Genomic DNA, 27109 nt, shown 5'->3' on the forward strand with positions numbered 1-27109 from the left:
CACGCCTGTAATCCCAGTGCTGGGGAGGCTGAAAATAGGCAGATCACCACGAGTCCAATCTGCATAGTGAGACCCTATACCAAATACACAAATGAAAAATAAATAAATAAATAAAGATAGCCTGGGGCTGGTGAGATAGCTCAGTGGTCTCAAGCACATCCTTAGGCAAGTTTTGACGAGCACTACAGTTCGATCCCTGGCACCACATGCCAAGCCAGCCCAGCCTGCAGGGTGGGCTGAGCTGGGCACAAAAAAAAAGCATGGTACTCACAAAAAAAAAAAAAAAAAGACCTGAGGATCAGTGGAACAGATTAAAAGATGCAGCCACAACTCCAAACACCTGATATTTGACAAACGGGTCAAACAAAGAAAGCTAACCTCTTTAATAAATGGTGCTATAATAACTGTCTTCCCACATGCAGAAAACTAAAACTTGACCCATGTCTCTCACCCGTGCACTAAACTAAAATCACAAGGGATCAATGATCTAAATATTAAAACATAAACACTGGCACTAGGGATATGGCTCAGTCCCACAGCACTTGCCTGGCAATCTCGAGGTCCTAAACTCAACTGCCAAGGGCCGGCCAAATAGCTCAGTGGGTTAAAGTGCCTGAAGCAGGCACAGAGGCCAGGGGTTCGATCCTCAGGCCTGCTGTGCTGGCCCGCACGCAGAGCGCACTGAGATGGCAATTGAGACTGGGCGTGGAGGCACGTGCCTGTAATCTCAGCAGTTGGGAGGCCGTAAACAGGAGGATCACTACAAGTCCAATCTAGTAATGAGATCCTGAACACCCTGTTGACCCTTCCCTAAAATACAAAAAAAAAAAAAGAAAAAGAAAAAGAAAACTAAGCTCAACTTCCAGTACCCCTCCAAAAAAACCAGAAACACTATATCTACTGGAAGAGAGGATATATGGAATTCTTGGAGATACAGGTGTAGGCAAAGATTTCATAAACAAAATCCTTATCACTCAGGAAATAAAAGAAAAAATAACAAAGAATCAATCACAGAGATCTCATCTTTTTTAAAAAAAAATTTTTTTTTTAATTTTTCAGTACCAAGGATCAAACCTGGGTAAAAAGCTTTTCAACAGGAAAAAAAAAAAAAAAAGACTGACAGAGTGAAAAAAGCAACCCACAGAGTGGGAAAAACTTCACCCAGTTGTTCCTCAGACAAAGGACTAGTATCAAGAACTGAATTTGAAAAACATCAGACCCCCTCACCAAATTTAGAGACTGAATCCAAAAATGGGCATCTGACATGGAAACAAAGCTTTGTAAATGGGGAGAGGATGAGAGGTTGAAAGAAGGGCAGGAGAAAGGGGCAACAAGTTATATCATGTACAGTAGAAATTCTCTATGATGAATGTCATTATGTATATCTAAAATGTACCAATAAAATCTAATTTTAAAAATAAAATTATATATATGCAGATATATACACACAAAATAGCTAAGATAATTATATGACTAATTTCTATTAGTTCATTAAAAAGAACAGTTTATTTTTACATTGTTTGATTAATTTTTCATGCCCATATCTTGTAATCTGGACAGCTACTTTGAAGATAACAATACACAATCTATTAACCTTTTCTTAAATGTAATGGTGCAGGGTCTCAGTTCATAGCTCAGACTCCTAATGATGCCCCTATTTTCAGACTCCCCAGCATTAGGATACGGGGTGCACCACCACTCCAGGTCTGGTGGCCGGCTCAGCACGCCCAGGGGAGGGGCCAGCGTGGCGTGTGGTGCCTGCCCTGATCCTGAGCTTGCCTAACCAGGCGCTTAGTCTGCTGAGCTATTTCACCAGTCCTTTATTAACCATTCTTAATCTCCTATTATTGTGTTTTGAAATTCTGTATCATTGTTTTTATTATTTTTTTCTGTTTAAATAAAATAAAATGTTTTTTTAAAATAAACAAAACTGGACATCTGAAGTGAATAGACACTTCTCAGAAGTGCAAAATTAGGGGCCAGGGAGATGGCTCAGTGGAATAAGCGCTTCCCTGGCAAGTGCAAGGGCCTGAGTTCAATCCCCGGTTCTGCCAAAAGAAAAAAAAAAGTGCAAATGAATGATTGTCATCAAGAAAACAACCAATAACAAATGTTGGAGGGGCTGTGGTGATGGGAGTGCAGACTGACACAAGCACTGTGGAAATCAGTGTGAAGATTTCTCAAAAAACTAGGATCAGAGGTCCCATTTGGCCCAGCTGTTCTCCTTCTCAAAGAATTAAAGCCATCATACTACAGAGACATAAACACCCATGTTTATAGCACTACATTTTGTAAGACCAAATCCTGGAGACAATCCAATGCCCAGCTGAAAAAGATGTTTTTATATACAATGAAGTAGGGCCTGTCAAATAGCTCAGTGGATTAAAGTGCCTGCTTAGGTAGATGGGGTTGTGGGGGGCATTCGATCCCCATCCCCGGTATGCCTGCTGGCCCCGCCCCCAGGGCACACTGAGCCTGTGACTGAGACTGAGCATGGTGGCACCCCTGTAATCCCAGCACTTGGGAAAGTGAAAAACAGGAGGATCACTATGAGTGTGGTCTGTGTAGTGAAACCCTGTAGACTCTGTACTAAATACATTAGATAAAATTTAAAAAAGAATACAATGAAGTAGTACTCAGCCATAAGGAAGGACCAACTTGGGCGGAGGATGGGAAAAGAGGTGAAGGAAGAAGGAAAAGAAAGGACGAGACAGCTATGCTGCGTTTCTCTTTGTTTTTCCAATGTCATGTGGAGAATTCTTATGCCTGTATCTTATACTCTGAGTAACTACTTTGAAGTTAACAATACACAATGTATTAACTCTTGTTATTCTCCTATTATTTTGTTATGAAATTTTTGTTTTATTTTTACCATTAAAAAAGGGTTAACTTGAGACATTTCTAGGTAAATGGATGTACCTTGAAACCATACACCTCAGTGAAATAAATCAGACACACGTGTAGACATGACATTGTCTCTCTGGCATGAGAAACTGAAACTATAAACAAGGACCAAAGGGTACACTAGGTATTGTGGAATAGGAAGAAAGTGTTCAAAAGAAAGGAAAAGTGGGGAGGAGAGAGGGGGAAAAGAAAAAAGGAAAGGGAAAGGGAAAAAGGAAAGAAGGGAAAAATAAATGATAAAAGAAGGATAAAATGGAAACAAAGGTTTTGTAAATAGGGAGGGGAGGAGTTAAAAGGAAGGGAGGCAGTTAGGAAAAAAGAGGAATCAAACTCCATCATCTGTGGGTACAAATTTTCTATAATGAATATGATTGTTATGTACTTCTAAATTATAACAATAAACTTAATTTAAAAAAGAAATTGCTAGAAATTTATCAGATAATAAAAACACACTTTTCAGGGGCTGGGGAGATAGCTTAGTAGAATAATGCTTGCCTTGCAAGCTCAAGGGCTGAGTTCAATCCCTGGTTCCGCCAAAAAAAAAAAAAAAACCCACTTCTTCAGTCCAGGGGATTGAACCCATCGCCTTCACACTGAGCTCCACCCGCCCTTATTTTTTCATTCTGCGACAAGGTCACCCTAAGTCACACAGTGGCCTGGCCGACCGTGGATTCCTGCCTCAGCCTCCAGAGTGCTGGGTGATGGCGTGCAGCACATGTACCAGCACATGCGCTTATTCCATCAGAGCTTCCAGCTGGAGACAGGGCAGCCCAGCTCTGCAGCAGTGTGCCTGCTGGACAAGCAGCTCTCACCTGCGACCTGCGGGGCAGGGTGCTCTGAGCGCTCCCTGCGTGGCAAACTGGACAGTTTTCTGGTGACCACAGGACCCCCACCCCTGCACTGATCGCCAAGCTCTGCCAGGAGGCATCTGCCCAAGCTCTTCCCCATGCAGTGCAGCCAACCCTGCCCATGGGTCATCTGCTGGTAAGAAAGCAAGAAGCAATTTAATGACTTCCTAATTGGATAATTCAGGAGTAAGTAACCTAAGTAACCACCGTTAGCATGCTGACGTGCATCCATCCAGGCTGTCACTGTCCACACACAGGAAGCAGACACACAGCTGCAGCACACGAAGCCACAACAACACAGCCTCACATACCCCACAGGTCTGAAGTCCTTTTCCTTCCTAGCACTTCAACCAGGGGGGTCCACACCACTGACCATGCTCCCTGAATTGCCCCTTTCCCAGGGCCCCAGCCCCTCTGGCTGGGGCATGGTGCCCAGGGAAGGACTCCAGTCAGGGGCAGGTCCAGCCACCCACTCTGGGAATACAGCTTAGTGGCACATACCTGCCTGGCAAGCACAATATCCTGAGTGCAATTCCCAGTACAATAGAGATTGAGAGGGAGGGAGCAAGGGAGAGAAGGGGAAAGAGAGAGAAACAGACAGACAGAGACAGACAGACAGAAAGAGAAACAGAGACCGAGACAGAGAGACAGAGAGACAGAGAGACAGAGAGACAGATGCAGTGAAAGAAAGAGCCAGAGCCAGAGCCAGAAACAGAGCCAGAAACAGAGACAAAGAGAACCAGCCAATGGAGAGTGAGTGCTGCCGGGCTAGGCGCCTCCGCCACAGTACTGAGGGGACCCACATTTCAGACATGTGTGCTGTGCTGGCCAGGGCACACTTCACAGGCAGAGTGGAGGAGTTCCTGGGGCCCTGGGCAGCTGTACCACAGTCCATACCACACAGACCTCCTCCATGCTCCTGTCTATTCTCAAACACCACCTCTTTCTTCTAGATATACACACGCACACTCACACACACAACAGGCACTCACAAACAAGCACACACACAAAACATGTACATAGGAGCACACACAACATACACAGGGTACACGTGCATGAAGCACACACACATTATACATCCACACACATGCATGCAACATGCACACAGGCACACATACACATTAGGAAACATGCAGTTCCTCTTGTTATCTCCAAGCCCTTTGCTCTCCAGACCCCGTGGCGTCAATAATGGCTATAGTTGTTGTATCTATCCTCAAGGAAAAAGGCTTACTCTTCAGAAAAGCAAGATTTTACGGAACTATGTCAAATAACCTAATTTACCTGGAGCACCACTGAATGGGTCCCCTTCTACCACAAAAACACCACACAGACAGGCCCACACCTGTAATCTTAGCACTCTGGGAGGCTGAGGCATGAAAACTGAAAGTTCAAGCCCAATCTCAGCTATTCGGTGACTTAACAATTTAGAGACTTCTTCGCTCACAAGAAAAAGTGCTTTTAAAGTCTAGGGATGTAGCTCAGTGCAAAGACCCTGTGCTCAATCCCCAGTACTGAAAAAAAAAATCACACACAGAATATTGTCAGACATGCATCGTCACACACCAGAGCTCTTGCACACATTTGTGTGTCCTTTACATTCCAGAGAGTTGCTCCCTGCTTATTCAAACAGACTTCTTCCCCTCTGGTTGGGATTTTGTTTCTAAAACTACATTGCTTCCTAACCTCATGTTTCATACCAGCACAAGAGGAAAACAAGCTCTTCCCAGCTGTTCCAGCCAGCAGCAAGGGGCTATGGGGGTCCCTTCCAGGCACAGCTCTCACCTGAAAGTACAAATGCTGCATCCAAAATGCGAAAAATGGGGGGCTTCTCACAGACATGGCTACACAACTCCCCCAAAACAGAAATTTTTCTTTTTTTTTTTTTTTTGGCGGAACCAGGGATTGAACTCAAGTCCTTGCACCTGCCAGGCAAGTGTTTATTCCACTGAACTATCTCCCTGGCTCCTCCAAGTTTTACAAAGCTGCCTAAGATCCCCTGCTCAACACTGAGCATCCTTGTACTGAGAAGCAGAGCACAGTACCTTACTATTTTTATTCACATTTACTCATTTCTGGAAGAAAGTGAAAATTTTCCAAGTGATTTAGATTTACTTATAATTTTTTTGATCAAATTCCGTACATGCTATATATTCCATATGGATTTCTTCCATATGTACATTTATTTTTTTTTTCTGGTGTGCAAAAAAATCCTTTTACAGGACTGGAGAGGTAGCTCTGCAGTCTAAACATCTGGCTGGCAAGCACGAGGACCCAGTGTTCAATCCCCAGTACCACATGCACGCTGGCCCTGGGACCCCAGGTGCACCAAGCCAGCCACCAAAGCCAGGAATGGTGGAGCACACCTGTAATCTCAGTGCTGGGGAAGCTGAGACAGGAGGATCACTATGGGTCCAAGCTGGGTAGCAAGACCCTGTACCAAATAAATAATTAATTTATAAGCATCTCGCATTGAAGATACTAACCTAGGGCCAGGGAGACAGCTCAACAGCGAAACATCTGTTTGGCAAGCACAAGGTCCTGAGTTTGATCACTGATACAAAAAAATTTTAAAAAGATACTAGCCTAGGGGCTGGTGAGATGGCTCAGTGGTCTAAAGCACCTACTTAGAAAAAGCTAAGCTAAGCAAAGCACAGGGACAGCGGTTCAATCCCCCAGCACCACATGCCAGCCAGCCCCGCCCCCTGGTGGGCTGAGCTGGCCACACACACACAAAATAAATAAATAAATAAACAAATAAAACAAAATTAAAAAAAAAGATACTAGCCTATTACCACACATGATTAATATATTCTGAATTGGAAGTCATTTTTAAATATATTACTTTCTCATTTTTTTCTTTGTAGTACTGGGGATTGAACTCAGAACTTTGTGCTTGCTTGTTAGGCAGGGCACTTATGCCACTGAGCTATACCCCCAGCCCCATATTACTTTCTAAAAATAGAGAAATTTTATATGTGGTCCTACCAGTCAGCTGTCCGTCACAGAGCCCATAATGCCTTGCTGAATTCTTAATTTAATGGGCAGGAGCCCCACCATGACAGAATTTTACACACTTTTACAATATCTCCCCTTCCTACAAACAGCTTCCCTCCACTGGGGAACCAGCCTGAGGCCAGGCCAGCCTTCCTCAGTGCCAGGGGGCGCCTCTCTCAGCCAGCTCCAAGCCCCCCAGCGGATGAGGGGGCACCCAGCCACAACGCACACTTTGGGGTGCAAAGCTCAGTGGGTGCTTCTGCTCACCTTCAAACCTGTGCTCTGCTGACCGCGCCGATGCTCCCTCTCTCAGTCCTCCGTGCTGACCTGGGCGTGCCAGTGTACACCCCTCAGAAGAGCAAGACTTCTCTCCTAAGTGAATCCCTTCCCGGGCTCCATCAGGTGCTGTGTGAGCATCGTCACAGAGAGGGACACTCACGTACACACGGACCGTCACAGGTCTCTCAGGTCAGGGAAAAGGAGACTACTGCTAAATAAAACAGTATTCCCGGGGCTGGTGAGGTAGCTCAGTGGTCTAAAGCACCTACTTAGAACAAGCTTAGCAAAACACATGGACCTTGGTTCAATCCCCCAGCACCACATGCCAGCCAGCCCCGCCCCCTGGTGGGCTGAGCTGGCCACACACAAAATAAATAAATAAATAAATAAATATATAAATAAATAAATAAATAAATATATTAAAAAAAAAACAGTATTCCCCACCTCTTGGGTAATTTGAAGATGTTGCCTAATATCTGGTGGTCAATGTTCTTAGAATTAAGAGATCTAATCTGCAATTGAATGTTTTCCTCAGCTCAACAAATATGCACCTCAAAAAAAAAAAAATATGCATCTCATACCTGCCGCCTACTGGACATCGTTCCAGCTGCACAGGACACAGCAGAGAACACAGCTGAGGGCCCTGGTTGTGCCCACATCCATCACCACCCCTGCATTCTCCTGGGGCTGCCCATGTCCATCACCCTGCACTCTCCTGGGCTGGTCCCCACCTCCAACCTGTCCTCAGTCTCCCGGGACGAGCAGGACAGCACAGACGTCCCCTGCGCCTGGTGCACCATGATCCTGAGGGTGGATAGGCTGGGGCTGGTTTTCAGAATAAAGGGTTGGGGCCTGGGACTCTCCCCGGCTGCCTTCTGGCACTTCTTCCCTGGTCTGGGCCCTGGATGCCCCAGGGCCAACAAGGGACTTGGCCTCCAACCTGGCCAAAAGGAACTCTCACTTTTCCTGCTCTTGGTCCCATCATTCTGGGACCTGGTGACATCCAATTCCTGGCCAGCTCCAGTCACGGGCACAGTAGTACCCAAGATCTAATCGTGTGGGTGCTCCCAGAGCCCTCCAGGATGGGCACTGGGTCTTTCCAAGGGTGTAAGTGCCCCATATACAGCTCACAAAGGCCTGAAGGGAGAGACGAGGCAAGGGCAGCTTGCCAGCCTCCTTGCTATGCACAGGTGACCTGGACACACCAAAAAGGTGCTCCTCCTGCTCACGGACCACTCTCCTCAGCTTGTAGCAGCTCCAGGCCTGGGTCTGGCGGCCCCTGGAGCCCCCAGCTCCTTTTCGCCCATGCCCCCAGGATAAAAAACAGCTCACTCCATGTTCTCCAGGCATAGTGGCTGTGCTGGTGAACAGGAACACTTCTTCATACTTACTTGTGAAAACACAGGGGCCAGCAAGCATGAAAGATACTCCCCAGACACTTGCACCTGTGATGCTAGATGGGCGGCAGACTGAGATGGAGCAAGCCAGAGGTGGCAGCAGAGGCTCCTGATCCCAGGCTCATGAGAGGCATGCTGAGAGCGTGGCAGGAGCCAGCCCTAGAGTGAGCAGGACTGCCGAGTGCACAGGGATGTTCGGGCTCAGCCACCACCCTGCAGCGGGACCTGGGCTTCAAACTTCAGAGCCCTCTGCTTCCCACCATCTCCCAGCCAAGGTTAGGGATAGGTCTGAAGAGCCTCCCAGAGGCACCTGCGGAAGGGGACAGGACCACAGGCGCTGTCTCGTGGTGGATTCACCCACCAACACACCCGTAGGGGACTATGGGGTAGGGAAGGATGGTTCTTGTCCCTGCTCCTCCCTCCCTCCACTTCCTGGCAGTGAAGGTGGAGCACCCTCCCCCAGCCCCTTCCTGTGCTGTTTCTGCCTTGGAGCCCCCAGTCAGGGGCTGAAGCCATGAGCTAAAACTAACCTCCCCTCCTTTAAATTGTGGGTTCTCTGACATTTTGTCTCAGACATGGGAACCTGTATCATGCTCGGGCTGAAGTACCTAGTGCCAGGCATGGTGTTGCATACTTGTAATCCCAGCACTTGGGAGGCTGAGGAAGGAGGATCACTAGCCTGGGCTACAGAGTGAGTTCCTAAGGCCAGCCTGAACTCCTTAGCAAAACCCTGTCTAAAAAAAAAAAAAAAAAATTACCTAGTTCTGGGAGAGTGACTCAGACACCACATTAAATGCAGGCCTGTCCAACCCAGGAGCAAACCCAGCCATTCGCCATTCCCACCCCACATGCAGGGGCACAGCCTGTTCTCAGGCAGCTCTGCTATTCTCCTTCCCAGCCTCTCTTGTCTACAAGCTCAGGGCTCCTGCTGCCAGCCCTATCACAGCCACCGCCAGACACATGGGGGCACAAGCTCACCAAGCAGGACTGGCTCCGGTCCCAAGTACCTGAGCTCTGGACTTGGATTGGACCTCAGGGCAAGGAGTTGACCCTGGAGGGCTCAGACAGCACCCAAGCACACACTTTCTCACTCTCCTTCCTCCTCCAGAGTGGGCTTGATTTTTCCCCATGATGCTTTGGATTGAGGATAGGGCTTCACACCAAGCCACATCCCCAGTGGTTTTATATTTTGTTTTGAGATAGGGTTCCACTCAGTTGTGAATTTCCCAAGCTGGGCTGGAAATTGCCTTCCTGAGCGCTGGGATGACAGAGCGCAGGTACGTGCAGACCAGAAACCACAGCCTACGGGCTTAGCCTGGTCTCCAGCCCAGGAGGGCTCAGGCACCAAACGTCCACCTCGGTCCGACCCCATGAAGTGGGCACAAACTTCATGACGCCGTGATACTTGGGCACAGAGTTCGCAGGCGCACAGCCCTCCTCCCCGGCGAGCGCCACCTGCAGGTGCGCCCCTGCCGCCCTCTCATGGGGAAACTGAGGCCCAAGTGCAGGTCGAGGAGGGCTCTCCCCAAAGCCTAGGCTGGGCTAGCTACGTCCCCACCTCCATAGCGGCCAGGCGGGGACCACGTGCGCCACACTGGAGCAGCCACGTTCGTGCGGCACTAGGCGCTAAAATAAGCTGCTTGCAGCCTCAGCTAAATCAGGCGCAAGCGCGGGGGCGGGGAGCGAGCCGGCGCGGAAGCCTCTACCTTCCCCCGCCCTGTCTTGCCCTGCCTCAGTTTCCCCAAGTCCAGGCAAGAAACGAAGAGAGTACTCAGAGGGATGAGAGGTCGCCCTGCCTCTGCTTCGGTAGCCGAGGTGTTGGGTGCAGGGCACTGGGCCCCCTCCCCCATGGAATGAGCTGTTTTTTATCCTGGGGGCACGGACGAAAAGGAGCTGGGGGCTCCAGGGGCCGCCAGACCCAGGCCCGGAGCCGCGCAGGAGATAACCGGGTGGGTGCCCAGGTGCCCTCACACCCACCCCACCCCTACCATCACCCCACCCCACCCCCACCCCCGTCGACCTCAGGAAAAAGCTCCCCTAAAAACGCTGGCCACACAATGGAGCTAGGCACTCGGGGCGGGGTGGGAGGGATCCCCGAACCGCGCCTCCGTCCTGTCTTCTGGTCCCCAGAGTGTCGTGGTTTATGCCCCCCAGGGTCTCCGCGAGGCAGTACAGGCCGAGGCAGGACCTTACCCCGCCACGCTGCCCCCAGGACGCGGTCTCCTAGGAGACGGCGCGGAAGCCAGCGGGGGCGGGGAACACGTGTGAGCTGTCCGACGGCCCGGCCTCCTGGGCCTGTGCCTCCCAGGCCACCCTCGGCTGGCACGGGGTGCACAACAGCACACGCGTGCACGATCACGCCCCGAGACAGCACCAGGCCATCGGGACCTGGCCTCCCAGGTGCCGGACGCCCACTCCGCTCCTCCCGGAGCCAGGCCCGGGGGCCCGCAGGCGCACGCGGCGCCGCACGCGCCCAGCCCTGGGTCCGCGCCAAGCTGCAGCCTCGCACGTGAGGCCCAGTGTGTCATTTCCACACGCAGGGCCGGCGCCGGGAGGGGGAGGACGGGGGGGGGTGTGGCCGGGGATGGGCGCGTGGCCGGGGGTGGGCCCGTGGCCCGGTGGGTGGGCGCGTGCTTGGGGGGCCCGCGTGCGGTCCTGGGTGTGCAGGGAGGGGAGAACACAGTGCGCCTCTGTGCGGTGCCGCGCGTCTATGTGCACTGGGTGTGGGTGTTTGTCTCCGGAATCTGCCTTCCCTGCCGTCCGTCGGTCCTGGACTTTTCTTTCCCGGCCTCGCCTTCCCGGTGCCCTGCCTCCGCCCTCTTAGGGCTCCAGGTGGGTGCCCTGGGGGGGCGAGGGGCCGCCTACCGACCTACCCACCCCCAGATGCCTCTGGGGCTCCCGGCTCCCTCCTCCTCCCCCCTCCTCCCTCTCCCTCCCTCCCCCCTGGCTGCCATGCCAGGGGGTGGGACGTGCCAATCACCGGCTGTGCCGCTCCCGCTGCCAGCGCAGGGCGCAGCTCCCCCCGGGAGCCAGGTGTTTGGGTCCCGGGAGATGCGGTGCCCGGAGAAGCGCGGCTGAGGACCCTGCAGACCCTTGTATGCCCATGGTGAGTGCAGGGGGGGGCTGTGAGGTGGGAAGGGAGCTGGGCAGGAGTGGGGTCCCCAGCTCGGCAGAGCCAGGGTGGGACTAGTGCTCTTCCCGGGGAGGAAGCAGGGGGGTTCTGCAGAACAGGGGCTGGGGACACTGGCCCCTGGCTGCCCCCAGTGCTCTGCCTCTAAGTGAGCATCTCTGATGTCTTCCTGGTCTCTGGCCTGTGATGGAGATGAAGGGCACCCCCTACCTCCCACCTCCCACCCCCTAACCTCCCCAACCCCCCCCCCCAGTAATTGGCGCCAGCCCAGCAGGGAGCAGACTGCACTGTACCTGGTGGCAAGAGGACAGGCAAAGGCCAGGACACAGCCCTGACCACCAGTGTCCATGGAAGGCTGCTCCCCTTCATCAACACTGGTCCCAGAATCTCCTCTCTCCTCTCTCAGGGCACCCCCAACCACAGTCACCTCCCCAAGATGGACTGACCCAGGCTGCTGGCCGTGTGGACAAGCTGGATGCCAAGGTGGGTGTTGGGTAGAGACCCAAGGTTTGCTAGGTGGCTGGGCATGAGAGCCACACTGGCCAGGGCAGGTGGCCCTGACAGGAGTCACCCATGCTTTCAGTACCTCAGGTGCCCACAGGAGAAGTTCAGGTATCTGGGTCCAGGCAATGCCTAGAGATCAGTGGACATCTGGCCTGGGCACCTAACCCTGAACACCACTGTGTGTGGTTCCTGCAGTGTCACCATTGCCTGCGCGGGCAATAGGAGACAGCAGTCAGACCCCTAGTATGCTAAGTCACCAGTGCCGAAGCAAGGGCTTGCCTCTCCCCAAAACACACCTGCAGCTCCACCCTGCCACGCAGCCCCTGTGCAGCTGGGGGAAGGAGTGGGCAGCCTCCTATTCCTGGGGATTGGCCCTTCCCTGGGCTGCATCTGTGCCCTGCCAGGGGGACACAATGAGAGCTGGGGACTAGATCAGAAGCATAGAGAGCCACCCCAGGAGTCAAGAAGGGAGAAGGCCCAAGGCCCAGCAGGTCTAGGGAGGAGCTGCCCATTGTGGAGATGGAGAAAATGAGACTGGGGTAGGTGTAGCCTCAGCTACAGGAAGGGACTGAGGGGTCCAAGAACAGAAGGTGGGATGGGGAGCAGGCGCCTTGCTGGGAGGCGGCAGCAAGGGCTCAGGCAGCAGGCACAGGAGAGTGGGTGAGGCGCTGGGTGCTGTGCGCTGGTGGTGCCATGGTGACGGAGGGGGAGGCGAGGGGAGCAGGAGCTGGCAGGGGCACGTGAAGCACCCAGCACCCCTGAGCAGGTCCAGGCCCGGACTGCTGACCTCGGTCAGCCTGGAGAAGCACAGTCAAGGCCTTTGCGTGAGCACACTTAGCAGCAGCCATGGGTACTGCCCTCTCCCCTACAGCCATGTGTGCCGTGTTTAGCGGGGGGATGCTACCTGCACCACACTGGCAACCTGAGCTGAGAATGTGGCCAGCATCCTTTGAGATCAGGCAGCAGGAGCAGTCGCTGAGGTGTCTTCTGTGGATCAAGAGGCCCCTGGGAAAAGCCAGCCTGTGGGCTACACCCTGGCAGGAAGCACCAGGCAGGGAGCCAGGCCAGATGAGGGCCACCTTTGCACCCTGCCAGCCCTCCACTAACCACCCACTCAGAGGCCTCTGCTCATTGGGACTCTCTAGGGGCCCCCCAGCAGGCACCAGGATGGTTCCACTCTCCGCCTCCCCCATCCTCACAGTGATGCTCAGGCATCTGCCCTTGGATGGCTCTTGCCTCCCCATTCTGCACCAGCCACCCAGCCCCGAGGGACAGGGACCATGTGTGCTGGCCCAGTCAGTTGGTTGGTCAGTCATAGTCAAAGGCTCTGGCCTCCTCCCTTAACCCTTTATATCCAAGCTGATACTCATTCATGCGCACACACATGTGCACACACACACGCACGCACGCACGCACGCATGTGCACGCCTACGGCTTCCCTACCACAGAGGCAGAATTCCCTTGGTCCATTTTATAGATGAGCCAGTCAGGGGGTCTCACCCAGGGCACAGAGGCCCAGCCCCAGAGGAGGAGTGGGAAGAGGTAGCCTGGGCCTGGTGAGCATCTGTCCTGCTCCAGAGCCTTCAGCCAAGGAGGAGGAGGATGTGAGCCACAGTTACTCATTTCATGAACATTCACTGAGCACTTCTTGTGGCTGAGCCCTGGATAGAGCAAGTGGGACAGGGCGGTCAGACTCCCCACAGCCATCCCTGACGCAGAGGAGAAACTGTCACATCCAGGCAAGCTCTGAGCAGAAGACAGAGTCCTGGTTGCTCAGTGACTCAGGGACAGGCATAGACCAGGTGTGGGCCACCACATAGACCAGGTCCCCACTGGCTGTACCCCCAGATGCTACAAGGTTGCCACCCCTTTTGCAGTCTGAGGATAATGGCACCTCTCTCCTGAGGGGCAGGACCAGTTAAATCACATCACATATGTGACGCGCTCGGCTGTGCCTGGGAGGTTCTAGCAGACAGTGCAGCCCATTGCCGTAACATCGTTACAGGCTCCACAGCCCTCCCGGGAGGCCCATACCTAGGCAGACAGCACCAGCACCCCCTGCTGGCCTCTACCCTTGCCCAGGCTCCCAGGCCCTGCTCAGCAGCATGCACTTCCCAGCCACTGGTTCTGACCGCAGAAGGGCTCCCTGGATTGGACAGCACCTTTCGAAGTAGCACGGCCAGGAAGTCACACAGCCAGGCGAGGGCTCAAATCCAGCAGGGGGCATGTACCAGTGGTCTGGGAGAGCCCCCTGCCATGGCAGTGCCTGCTCCCACCCTGTTCTGGACAGGTCAGGACAGCCAGGTGAGATAGGGCTGCCCTATGGGGCTGGGTCCTCTTGTCAGTTAGCATTTTCATTGTGGATTCTTTGTGTTAATTTCTCTTTTTTTTTTTTTTTTTTTTTTTTGTGGAACCGGGGATTGAACACAGGCCCTTGCGCTTGCCAGGGAAGTGCTTATTCCACTGAGCCATCACTCCGGCCCCTCTCTCTCTTTTTTTTTTTTTTTTTTTTTAAGTATTGTGTTAAAGTGCTCTTTTCTTTAGTCCTGGGTGCCCCTGAGGAAAGTGTCCCTGCCCCAGGTGGGGATGAAGCTGAGCCCAGCCAGAGGCACCTTCCACTCCTCTCCTCTGGGCCTCAGTTTTTTCCTTTGTACTGTGGGTGGTGCAAAGGGCTGAGTTCAAAGAGCAAAAGAGCTAAGAGTGGGCCAAATACCCCTCCCGAATCCAGGCTCTAATTGGTGTCCAACTCAAGAGGGATGCCTCAAAGACCCATAAGAAAGACTAATTTTGCTTTTTTGCAATACTGGCAGTCAAACCAGGGCCTCCCGTGTGCTAGTTGAACATGCACCCTTAAACTACATACTCAGCCCTTTTGAAATTTTATTTTGAGACAGACTCTGCCCAACTTGCCTAGCCTGGCCTTCAAATTGCAATCCTCCTGCCTCAGCCTCCTGAATAATTGGGATTACACCACATCCAGCAAAATACGTATTTTAACGCAGTATTCTTTTTTTTTCAATTTTGTTTGTTTGTTTGTTTTGTGTGTGTGTGTGGCCAGCTCAGCCCACTAGGGGGCGGGGCTGGCTGGCATGTGGTGCTGGGGGATTGAATCGCGGTCCCTGTGCTTTGCTTAGCTTAGCTTGTTCTAAGTAGGTGCTTTAGACCACTAAGCCATCTCACCAGCCCCTAATGCAATATTCTTAAAATTCCCTCTGGTTAGGGACAGCCCACAGGCCAGTCACCAGCACTGCTAAGTGAAGTTCCACTAGGACAGACCACTCCCGGTGTGGCCCTTGCTCCTCCCTTCCTTGTGGGGCCTGTGAGTCTTTGTGTTTTCTCAACCTCGGCTTCCTCATCTGTAAAATGGAGAGGAAAGTGAGGCCCAGGTCACAGATTGCTGTGAAGACCGAATGGGGTAGCAGGGTGATGACCAGCTCTGGGCAGAATCCCTAGCAGTAAGCGTATCAGCCACCACTACTGCCTCCAAGCTTTGTACTCAAAGCAGGGGATGCTGCTGGCAGGAGGCACCCTTGAGGCCACACTAGATGGAATCATTATGAAGCTCAGGCCTCCTAGGCCGAGGCTGTCCAAGCACTCTGATCACCCCCACGTCCCTGAAGTGTGCGCCCACCAGGGTTTTATCCCCATTTTTCAGTTATGGAAACTAAGGTATAAAAAGCCCCATGGATCATCACTTCCAAATCATTGGTGAAGCTTAGATTCTAACCCAGACAGTCCATACCTGGTATACAACTGCCCCAGACACCCAAGCCACACTGCTGGCATGGCCTCGGCCAAGAGCTGCTCATACCTGCTGCAGGTCACCACCACCACTGCACACTGCAGAAGCCACCAGGCACAGGCAGGAGGGGACAGCGGTGCCTGAGACCCAGAGCAGGAAGGTCTTCCACACGGTGCACCACGGGGCCTCGGCCAGCCGGACCCCTTCCCTGTGCTGTGGCGCAGCTGAGCATTCAGGAGTTACCTGAGCTGACCCCGTGCACTTCTAGGAGGACAGCCTTGGCTATGGGCCTCCCTCTTCACCCTGCTTGGTATCTGAGCTGCACAACGCTGGGGGCATCTGCCTGTTCCCCGTTGCCCCATTCTGTGGAGGCCTAGGAACACAGCCAGCACAGGGCGGCCTCCCACAGCCCATCTGGGGCCAGACCCCGCTTTCTGGGCACTGAGGCGTAGTTCCCCAGCCTGGTCTTCTGGAATGCTGCTGAGGCCCAGCCCGCCCCAGCCCACACCCCTCCCTTGTCTGTCTCTGCCTCACCCCAGCCCCCTTTCCCAACTGTCCCCTCATGATGGCAGTGTCCCTCTGGAGCCCCACAAACCCTAGCCCTACTCAACATGGTGTCACTGTGGCCACCTGCGGTGAGGTGAGGTGGTGAGGCTGTCCTCCTGGGGATACACACACAGCTGGTTCTGTCACTTGACTGAGTATCTAACACGGGTCAGAGCAGCCGTAGCTCAGTAAGGAAACTGCCACGGCTGAGCTAAATGCTTGGAAACCTGGGCAGCTGAGTGAGAAGAGAGCTGCCCATCTCGGGCCCCATGTTCTGGGCACCACAGGACATTGGCAGCCTCCTGGTGGGACAGGGCTCGGCAGTTGCACAGGCAGCTGGAAGGAGCAGCATCTGGCCTGGCTTTCCAATGGGCCGCCAGCCAGGCCGAGTGCGCAGTAGCGGCCCCATGATTGAGGGGAGTATGTACCTGGCCTGCGGCGCCCACTCAGGTTCCACCCAAAGCCTGTGTCTGTCTCCAGGCGATGATGCCCCTCTGAGACGCCCTCCGTGGGAGTGGACAGTGGGGCCAGCCCTGCCCACAGGCCATCATGAACACCTCGGCACCGCCCGCTGTCAGCCCCAACATCACCATCTTGGCCCCAGGAAAGGGTCCCTGGCAAGTGGCCTTCATCGGCATCACCACAGGGCTCCTGTCACTTGCCACCGTAACAGGCAACCTGCTGGTGCTCATCTCCTTCAAGGTGAACACGGAGCTCAAGACAGTCAACAACTACTTCCTGCTGAGCCTGGCCTGCGCTGACCTCATCATTGGCACATTCTCCATGAACCTCTATACCACCTACCTGCTCATGGGCCACTGGGCGCTGGGCACACTAGCCTGTGACCTCTGGCTGGCCCTGGACTACGTGGCCAGCAATGCCTCAGTCATGAATCTTCTACTCATCAGCTTTGACCGCTACTTCTCAGTGACCCGGCCACTGAGCTACCGCACCAAGCGCACACCACGCCGGGCAGCCCTAATGATTGGGCTGGCCTGGCTGGTCTCCTTTGTGCTCTGGGCACCAGCCATCCTTTTTTGGCAGTACCTGGTGGGTGAGCGGACAGTGCTGGCTGGGCAATGCTACATCCAGTTCCTCTCCCAGCCCATCATCACCTTCGGCACCGCCATGGCTGCCTTCTACCTCCCAGTCACCGTCATGTGTGCACTCTACTGGCGCATCTACCGGGAGACTGAGAACCGGGCTCGGGAGCTGGCAGCCCTGCAGGGCTCTGAGACACCTGGCAAGGGTGGTGGCAGCAGCAGCAGCTCAGAGAGATCGCAGCCTGGAGCTGAGGGATCCCCAGAGACGCCACCTGGCCATTGCTGCCGCTGTTGCCAGGCTCCCCGGCTGCTGCAGGCCTACAGCTGGAAGGAGGAGGAAGAGGAGGAAGAGGGCTCCATGGAGTCACTAACGTCCTCAGAGGGTGAGGAGCCCGGCCCTGAGGTGGCCATCAAGATGCCCATGGTGGACGCTGGGGCCCACGCAGCCGCCAAGCCAGCCCCCAAGAGCTCTCCCAGCACAGGGAAGAGGCCCACGCGGAAGGGGCGAGACCGTGCCAGCCGCGCCCAGAAGCCCCGCGGGAAGGAGCAGCTGGCCAAGCGCAAGACCTTCTCACTGGTCAAGGAGAAGAAGGCAGCCCGGACCCTGAGTGCCATCCTCTTGGCCTTCATTCTCACCTGGACGCCATACAACATCATGGTGCTGGTGTCCACCTTCTGCAAGGACTGTGTCCCCGAGACCCTGTGGGAGCTGGGCTACTGGCTGTGCTACGTCAACAGCACTGTCAACCCCATGTGCTATGCACTCTGCAACAAGGCTTTCCGGGACACCTTCCGCCTGCTGCTGCTCTGCCGCTGGGACAAGAGACGCTGGCGCAAGATCCCCAAGCGCCCTGGCTCTGTGCACCGCACCCCCTCTCGCCAGTGCTGAGGGCCCGCCCCCTGCCCTCCAAGCTAGCCAAGGCCACCCTGTCTGCTCTCCCCACAGCAGCAGCGGAACCTGGGGAACTGGTTTTTCTGTTCCCTGCTGAGTGGGAGTGGGCTGCACCAGGAAAAGACTGAAGAGGAACCGGGTTTTACTCCATGTTTGCCTAGGGCAGGAAGTCCAGGGCCCACTGGTCGGCTGGCAGTTCGGGCCATGTTCTCCTGGCCTTGGCCCAGCAAGCTGAGCAGCAGGACTATGGTGGGATACTGTGCACTCTGGGGCCACAGTGGCACCAGCCCCAGGTGTTGAGACAAGAAGCTTGGCTCCGGGCTCAGGGACCCCAGCTGGAACTCTTTCTCCCACCCCCACCCTGCTCCCCAGGACAGTTCAGCATCCCAAGACGCCCCCAGAGCACCCTGTGTGTCATCTCCCAGGCAAATGTCCAAGAAACAACAGGACAATGAATCCAAGGAGGATCCAAAGGGCTGGTGGCAGCTATAGGGCCAGGCGCCAGGTGTTGTGTCCTGCTGTCCTCCGTGCCCTGTGTCCCACTGACCTCAGTTCTTGCCCACCTGGTTTACAGCCATCATTGGGACTGGGCTGCCTGGTTCCTGAAGCCCAGCTAGGCCCTGCATGCCACCCACCACCAGCCCTGCCAGCCCTGCCCTGCCCTGCCCTGCACAGCCAGCTGCAGGTCCTCTCCCAAGTTCATTCCCAACTGTGCATGGCCTCCCAGCATCTCTTGTCCTGGCCCGGCTGGACCACGTGTTCTTCCTCTACCTCAGCAGTTGCTGAGTCTAAATAAAGCCACACAACCAGCCAGTGTTAAGGCTCTTCCTCAGGTGTTATTGCTGGGTCCTGGACGGTCAGGAAACTCTGGACAGTTGCTGTGGGCTGCGGTCAAGGTCAGCTCTAGGAGGGACTCCCAGCCTGGCCCAGGAAAGGGTGGCAAACAGGCGAAGCTCTGGTTCAGAGGACAGCTGGACCCCTGTCCCAGGAAGGCAGGCAAGTAAAGAGTGGCTCCAAATTCCAATTTAGGGCTGGGGAGACAGCTCAGTGGCATAAGCACTTGACTGGCATGTGCAAGGTCCCAAGTTCGATCCCCGATACTACAGAAAACTCAAATTCCAATTTAACCCAAAGGCCATACCTAACAAGCTGGGGTGACCCTTTGGCCTTGCATGGTTGGTACCCCGCAGAGGAGGAGTCCAAGCCTCATGTCAAGGACCCAGAGAAATTAATCCCTGAGGAATGTTTCTCCAGCTGGGGGTGGGGTCAGGAGTCCCCAAGCACAAAAGGGTCACATATTTGTTAGCAGGAGACACTGGACTCAGCATACCTTCAACAGTCCCCATCGCTACCTGGAGAGAATGGAGGAAAATGGCAACAGAAGGCAGCTCAGGGCAGGGTCACTTGGAGGTGTCCCTCAGAGGAGGCAATAGGACCAGGCTGATCCTCCTGGCAGCAGTGTGACAGCATAGTGCCTGCCTTGGTGCCCAGCACAGCCACTAGAGACAGTCACAGGCCTAGCTCTGCACAGTCACTCAGACTCCCCGAGTCCAGGAGGTAGGGGGAGGCCCAGGGCTCGCGTGCCCTCCCACAGCAGTGAGCAGTCTGTGCCTCCTGGAGAGGCCCAGGGTTAGCACCTGAAGATGGTGCAGCCCGGAGCAGCAGCCTCAATGTCACCTGCTAGCATTGTGAGCAGGCAGGTGTCAGGGTCCCCTGGACGGACAAAAGTGGAAAGCAAGGGTCAAAGCCAGTTTGGGTTGTTTTCATGGTATTGGAAGTTAAACCCAGGGCCTTTCCACTGAGCTACATTCCAAGCTCTTTAAATTTTTCATTATTTTGAGACCAGGTATCTCTCTAAGTCACCAAGCTACGCAGGCTGGGCTCAAATTTGTGATCTTCCTGCCTCACCCTCACAGAGTGCTTGCTGAGAAGTATGTGCCACCATGCCTGGCTTGTTTTCTGAGGGAAGGTCTCACGCTAACACACGTGGTCCTCAAACTCACGAGCCTCCTACGTCAGCCACCCCCAGGGCTGGAGTCACTGAAATATGCCACCACACCCAGTTGGCTGGCTTACTTTTCTCATTGCTGAGTCGAAATACCTGACACCCACAATTAAAGGGGGAAATGTATTTGTCTCACAGTTGGTAGAGGCTTCAGTCCATCGCTGGCTGGACCCAAGGCGAAGGGCCATCACGGAGGAGAAATAGTCATGGCAAGCAGAAGACAGCAGAAGCAACAGGTGACCTTTAAACCATCTTTTATCACGTTGCTCAGGCAGGTAATGCCCTTCAGCCTCATGCTACACTGACACTCTAGAGCCAGTCACCGGGCCAGCCAAATAGCTCAGCGGATTAAAGCAACTGCAAGCAGGTGCAGGGACCATGGGTTCGATCCCCAGGCCTGCCATGCTGGCCTTGCCCTGGGGACATGCTGAGACAGCAGCTGAGACTGGGCATGGTGGCGCACGCCTGTAATCCCAGCTCTTGGGAAGCAGTAAACAGGCAGATCACTACGAGTCCGATCAAGTAGTAAGACCCTGAATACCCTGTAGACCATTCCTTAAAATACAAATAGTAATAATAATAATAATAATAATAATAATAATAGAGCCAGCCACCTCTGAAAATGCCCCATGTGTGACTATGTGAGGCTCTGGGGAACATCTAGACACAAACCACAGCCCTGGCCTTGGGTTCTGACAAGCCCCACAAGTGGTTCTGATGTAGGCAGAGAAACCCTGACCTAGAGGGTGGGGTCCTAGTGGGGCTCAGTCCCTGCAGAGGGACGAGTGGGGTGTACCTCAGCTGCCAGGCCGCACAGAAGCCTGTGGGCGGGAGGAGGGGCAGCACAATGTGCGTGAGAAGCCTGGACCCCATGTCTAGCTCCCAGCCGCCAACCTGGGACCTGACAGTGCCTCCTCCAGATCTGTGTGCACAAGTCCTAGCCTGTGTGGAAGGCCTCAGAGCCCCAGTCAGGACCAGAACTCCAGGTCCACCTGGCCTGGCCTCTGCTGGAGACTGAAAGGGGCAGCCCAGGCTGTGCTGGAATTGGGCAGAGCCTGGTGGCTCAGTGTGCTCCTTGTCCAATGGACCTTGTATGGAGCTCCACATGTCCTCAAGGATCTCCTGCCCTCTCATCCGTATCCCTGACAGAAGCATAAGCCCCTTGCAGAAGAGGTGGAGAACAGGACAGGTGACAGGAAAGTACCTGGGACTCTGTGATAGGACTAATACAGCTGATTCACATGAGCCCGGGCTCTGCCCACACCCCAGAGTCCCCTATCCTGGCTGTGGGAGGACAGGGCCTGCAGACAGCACAAGTGGCCCCACAGCTCTGGAGCAGGAGCCCAGCAGACTCAGCAGGCCAGAGGGAAGGGCAGGGCCTGTGCTGGGAAAAGGTAGCTGGGTGCCATCACCTTCTCCCCCCCGAGGAGTCCTGCTCCTCCCCAGAGGCCTCTGCATATCCAGCAGGGAGTAGGGAAAGGAGACCTTTCCTCCCAACCCCCACCCCTGCTATACCCAGCTGCTGGAAGACTGGAGAAGGGGCACAATGTCACCCTGGGTCACCCCACCACCACCAGCTTGGCCACTGCTGCCCAGCCTGACTCTGTCTCCATCTGCTGGCAGCCAGGGGGATAGCCTGGCAGGAAACAACAGAACCCAGGACAGCACCCACCGCCCCAGCTTGTATCTCAGACCTCAGGGGGCCCCAAACAGCAGAAGGCCCAATAACCTGTGTCCTACGGGCACCTGTAGCACCCACAGGCCCAGCCCCTCACCAGCTTGCCATCCCTGAAGTTGACAGGATGGACAGGGCGTTGGCCAGGATGCCCCCTTCTCCCTGGGCCCCTGGGGCTATGGAACCCTTGCTTCTGTAGCAACCCACAGGAACCCCAGCCACCATGCTCACCCCAGACCGTGAACCCTCTGAACATCTGGTGCCCTTGGCAGTCCTGGAGCCCACAGGGCTTGAGGCTGTTGCTTCCAGTGTCATCATTTTTAGCATCTTTGTGGACAAACTGCAGTCTCCAAAACAGGCCTTGGAGCAGTTCTCTCCTGTTTACTTCCTGCCCCTCTGGCATTGTCCACACCAGAAGCCGGGCAGGAGCCCACCTCCTGAGGACACGCGTGGGCTTCTCCAACAGTTGGCCAGGGCCATACAGTGAGTATTTCAGATGCTGCTGGCCAAGAGGCAAAGCCAAGGCTCTGTATTACACCATCAGAAGCAGCCCTGGGAGACGTCGGTGCATAAGGCAGCAGAGTGTGTTCCAATAAAATTTTATTTGTTGCACATAATTTTCATGTGTCAGGCTGGGGAGATGGCTCAGTAGAATAAGTGCTTACCTGGCAAGCACAAGGGCCTGAGTTCAAGCCCTGGTTTTGAAAAAAAAAAAAGTGTCACAAAATATTATTCTGCCTTCAGTTTGTTTTCCAGCCTTTTTAAAATGCTTCAAAGTTGGAGAAAAGGAAGGGCTGCAAGGTCAGTGAGGACTTGGGACACAGGAGAACCTGTACTATAACAACATGTAACTCAGTCGTGCTCCAAATTTTCTGATCAAGAAGATTATGGAGCCACAGAGGAATGTGTTCGATGATGTATAGTGTGCCTGGGGAGAGTCACATGGAGAGAAAAAACATCTTCTCAGGCTTTCACAGAGAGCAAATTGGTCAAGCAATGGCCGTGACTCATCCTCATGTCAGACGCTGACAAAAGGATGTACAAAAAAAGTGCGGTACAGGGCTACAGGATAAATCCTGAGAGTACTTGGCTGACCTTATCAGATACAAAAGTTACATTTCTTGGTATATAGGTCTTGCTTTATCTTGGTCTTAACCATCCAGCAGAAAAGTATAAAAACAAGGTATATAAAGTAAATCCATATTATTATGATGAGCTGTAAAAGGCTCAAGTCAATAACTTCTGAGGATAACCCACTAATATTATAGACTGCTAGACATTGTTAGATTGTTTAGTTGAATTCAAACACCTATAGTATTTAGATGCCAATAGAATATTCACCTCTGACAGACAATAAAAAAATGATACAAAGGAAAGATCATTTTGTATTTATATATACAAAATAGTTAGCATAAATTTACAGTTACTTTCACTTAATTCAAAGAGAAGAAAGAGGTGTACTAACAGTGTTTGGACAGAATATCCTGCCTGCTTCTTGTACTGTGGATAACCACTAAGAAGATAACAATGTATTGATTATGAAAACTGTCCTATTAATCAGCTGTGAAACTCTCTCATTCATATTTATTTCTCAATAAAAAAATTTTTAAAAAAAATTAGAAACGATACAGAATTTAACTAAACAAAACTATAGGAGTTCAACAATGGTTTTTATATTGCATACTTTTGTCTTCAAATTGGTTGTTCAGATTACCAGATATAAACGTGCAAAATTGGTTAAAAATATTAAAAAGAAAAAGAAAAAAAATAAAATGCTTAAAACCTAGCAAGAAAGAGGTATACTGGTGCTGGGGAGATGGCTCAGTGGAATAAGCACTTCCCTGGCAAGCAGAAGGGCCTGAGTTCAATCCCCGGTTCCACCAACAAAAACCAAAGAAGTGTACTAACAGTGTTTGGACAGAATATCCTGCCTGCTTCTTGTACTATGGATAACCACTAAGAAGATAACAATGTACAGTGTATTGATTATCAAAATTGTCCTATTAATCAGTAAAAAAAAAAAACCTAGTAAGGCACCGTGATACAAGCCTATAGCGCCAACTACGTAGGGGCTTGAAGCCAGAGAACTGTGAGTTCAGTAACTTCAAAAAATGCAAAACTCCTTCTTAGCTCCCAATTAATACAGAAAAGGCCTACCTGCCATAACTGAACAACCCATCTGTTTTCCATGCTCCAGGCAAAGTGATTTTTGCCAAAACTTAGATCCAATGCTTTCAATTGCCAATGACAGGAGCCAGCCAGGCCCAGAATGGCTCCAACCCCTCTGTGCAAGGACGCGACAGCCCTGTCCTCTCCCTCCCTCCTCTCTTGGAATGGGCAGACCCACTGGTAAGCTGGAAGCACAGTAAATGTCGCTGCCCCCTCTTCACTCCAGGGCCAGGCCTCGGGTCTACAGGGGCCCTGGTCTGGAAACCCCTGGACTGTGGGTGATGACATCAGAGCTGTGCTCCAGGTCTCCTGTCCTCGTTGTACCACCCTGGGACCACACCCAGGGCCCCACGTGCACTAGGCCTGTGCACCCACCCCAACATTCTTCAGATGTGCCAGACCTGAAAAGGCCATACATCACACTGGTGAGAGTAGGAAGCACCTCCACTCACAGAAGGACCCGGAGTGCAGCGCCAGGTGGAGGGGGCAGCTGTGGGATCCCAGAGCCCTAGGAGGATGCTTCCTGCTGCTTCTGGCTCCTGTGACCCAACAGCCTGGTCCTGCAGAATGCTCTTCTCCACCACGGCAACACAGCTGTCCTCACCCAACCTGGGGCTTGTGTGCTTAAAGCTCAAAGTCAGCCCCTGAGCTAGGCCCCCAGAGCCCCCCTTCCCAGGACAGTCAAGGGCGCTCAGCACCATAGCGCCCAGCTTCTGGTCCCTCCAGCTGCTCAGGATGGCAGCACCAACCTCTAGAATATCCAGTTCCATCATCCTGGACCCAGCACAGAGCCCCACCAGGTATGGCACTGCCTGCCAGGGTGCTGGGCTCTTGAGCCTCTTCCCACTGGAGTGAGGTTGGGAGAGAAGCTGTGGACAGAAGCTGGGCCAGCCAAGCCTCCTTCCTCATGTGGATGAGGGGCCACTAGATCCAGAGTCCTTTTCTTCACCAGAGAACACTTTGGCCTGCTCACCCCAGCAGTCTACACACTTTTCCTCTGCTGTCGAGCCCAGATGCAAGCACCAGAGCTAGCTAAGGTCAGCCTCGGGTCTCCCGTGTGTACTCTGTGGTGGAGGACCCTGGGTCTCCTCCAGGCCAGATGTGCCTGGCCCTGAAGCATTAGGGCCATTCTGTTCCCTCGAATGGATAGCCGGGCTCCTGCCGGGACTCCAGAGGCTTTCTGGATCTAGTTAGGATCTTTTCCCCGTCATAGGGGCAAGCACTCTCTGAGCTCTGAAAACCCCAGGACAGGGGTTGGGTTCTTGCCTGGCTGAGCCTGGAAGGCTGGGATAGAACCATGATGGACTCTTGTGACCTCAAACTGTTGCTCTTCTTGTCCCTACCTGCCCCACCCTGGCTGGGGGACTCCCGGGATGCAGCAATGTCAGCTTAGTCTTCTGGGTATTTTCAGTTAAGAGTCTCACCAAGTAGATCAGGCTGACTTCAAACTCTTGGAAGTCCTGCTTCAGCCTCCTGAGTCTTGGGATTATCTGTGGGCATCGTGATGCCCAGTGTCCACTTTATGGTCTTCACTTCAGGCCCTCAGCCCGCAGCAGTCACACCAGGCCTTTGACAGCTCCCTGTGTTGCCCACCCTGCAGCCCCTTGGCCTCCTCCAGCCCCAGCCTTTCATCCGCATCTCCCACACCCACCTCCCCTCCTGCTCCCTGAGCATCCACACCACAGCCACAAACCTGGCTGGTGGGGTCCTGAGCCAGCCCCTCTCCTGGCACCTGACCTCAGCAGGCTCCCTGCCCCATCCCCAAAAGTGATTCTCATCACCTTCCACCCCCTCCTTCTCCCCTGCCCTCTGCCAGCCCTACAGTGGTACCTCTAGTCTCAGCTGTGTGGAAGGCTGAGGCAGAAGAGGTGCTTGGGTCAGGAGTCTGAGTCCAGGCCAGGCTAGACAACATATCAGACCCCATGTTACACACACACACACACACACACACACACACACACACACGAGATGATTCTCAGACTGTACTTGATTAAGAAATTTTAGCCACCCTTGGTGGCATGCATCTGTCATCTTAGCATTCTGGGGGGCTAAATCAGAAGGATCACAAGTTTGAGCCACGACTGGGCAAATTAGGAATTTAGCAAGATCCTGTTTCCAAATACAAGGAAGAAAACAGGTTGGGGATGTATCTCAGTGCAAAGCCCTGGAGTGGTACTGGGAAGAAGAAAGAAAGAAAGAAGAAAGAAAAAGAAAGAAAGAAAGAAAGAAAGAAAGAAAGAAAGAAAGGAAGAAAGAAAGGAAGGAAGAAAGAAAGGAAGTAGTCTTGCAGCTTCTCAGTGTATTTTACCTTGCAAATGTGGGAGGAAGATGTGAGTTTTAACAAAGGAAGCTCACAGGTATTTATACCTTGCAGAGAACAGATGGGAATTTAAGTCATATTGCCATAGCAACGCATTATTATGGAGGACGAGCGATCAGAGTCACAGCTCTGGAGCTAAAGAGCCCTTTCACAGAATAAAGCAGCATCTCTTCAATCTGATGATCTGACAGGGCTCATTAGGAACAGCATTTGCCAGGGCAGTTTTAGGGTGCAGGAAAGAATCTGCTTTCCTTTCTGCAGAACAAGAAAGGACTTATTTTTCTGTCTTATCCCACTGCTATTTTCATTTTTTCTTTCTCACTGCCAATTAGAGGGACCCAGCATTTTCAAGGCAGCATCAGAGAAGCAGATGCTGGTCCAGGTTGTGGAGCTGCTCTATAGCATGGGAGAGGCCTGGTATGATCTCCAGCACCACAAAGAAGAAAGAAAGAAAGAGAGAAAGAAAGAAAGAAAGAAAGAAAGAAAGAAAGAAAGAAAGAAAGAAAGAAAGAAAGAAAGAAAGAAAGAAAACCAAAAAAAAAAAAAAAAAAAAAAAAAAAAAACGATGTTGGGCTATGTTGCAAATGCTTATAATGCCCGGGACTCAGGAGGTTGAGGCAGGACAGTGATCTAAAGTCAAGGTCAGGGGCTGGTGAGATGG

The 27109-nt window shown here is 53.0% G+C and overlaps 1 protein-coding gene across 2 annotated transcripts; it reads left to right on the forward strand.

Moving 5' to 3' along the window:
• The first annotated feature begins 11077 nt into the window (after nt 1–11077).
• Nucleotides 11078–19032, forward strand: Chrm1 (cholinergic receptor muscarinic 1). 2 transcript variants are annotated; one of them, XM_004646702.2, is made up of 4 exons: nt 11078–11254; nt 11427–11528; nt 11959–12035; nt 16825–19032. In XM_004646702.2, the coding sequence occupies exon 4, from the start codon at nt 16894–16896 to the stop codon at nt 18274–18276; it is 1383 nt and encodes a 460-aa protein (XP_004646759.1). In that variant the 5' UTR covers nt 11078–11254; nt 11427–11528; nt 11959–12035; nt 16825–16893; the 3' UTR covers nt 18277–19032. The 2 variants fall into 2 exon arrangements, with proteins under 2 accessions (XP_004646759.1, XP_023562805.1); XM_023707037.1 differs by having other exon boundaries at nt 11432–11528.
• Nucleotides 19033–27109: the final 8077 nt, after the last annotated feature.

The sequence above is a fragment of the Octodon degus genome, unplaced genomic scaffold (assembly GCF_000260255.1).
Source record: "Octodon degus isolate 3935 unplaced genomic scaffold, OctDeg1.0 scaffold00279, whole genome shotgun sequence".
NCBI lineage: Eukaryota > Metazoa > Chordata > Mammalia > Rodentia > Octodontidae > Octodon > Octodon degus.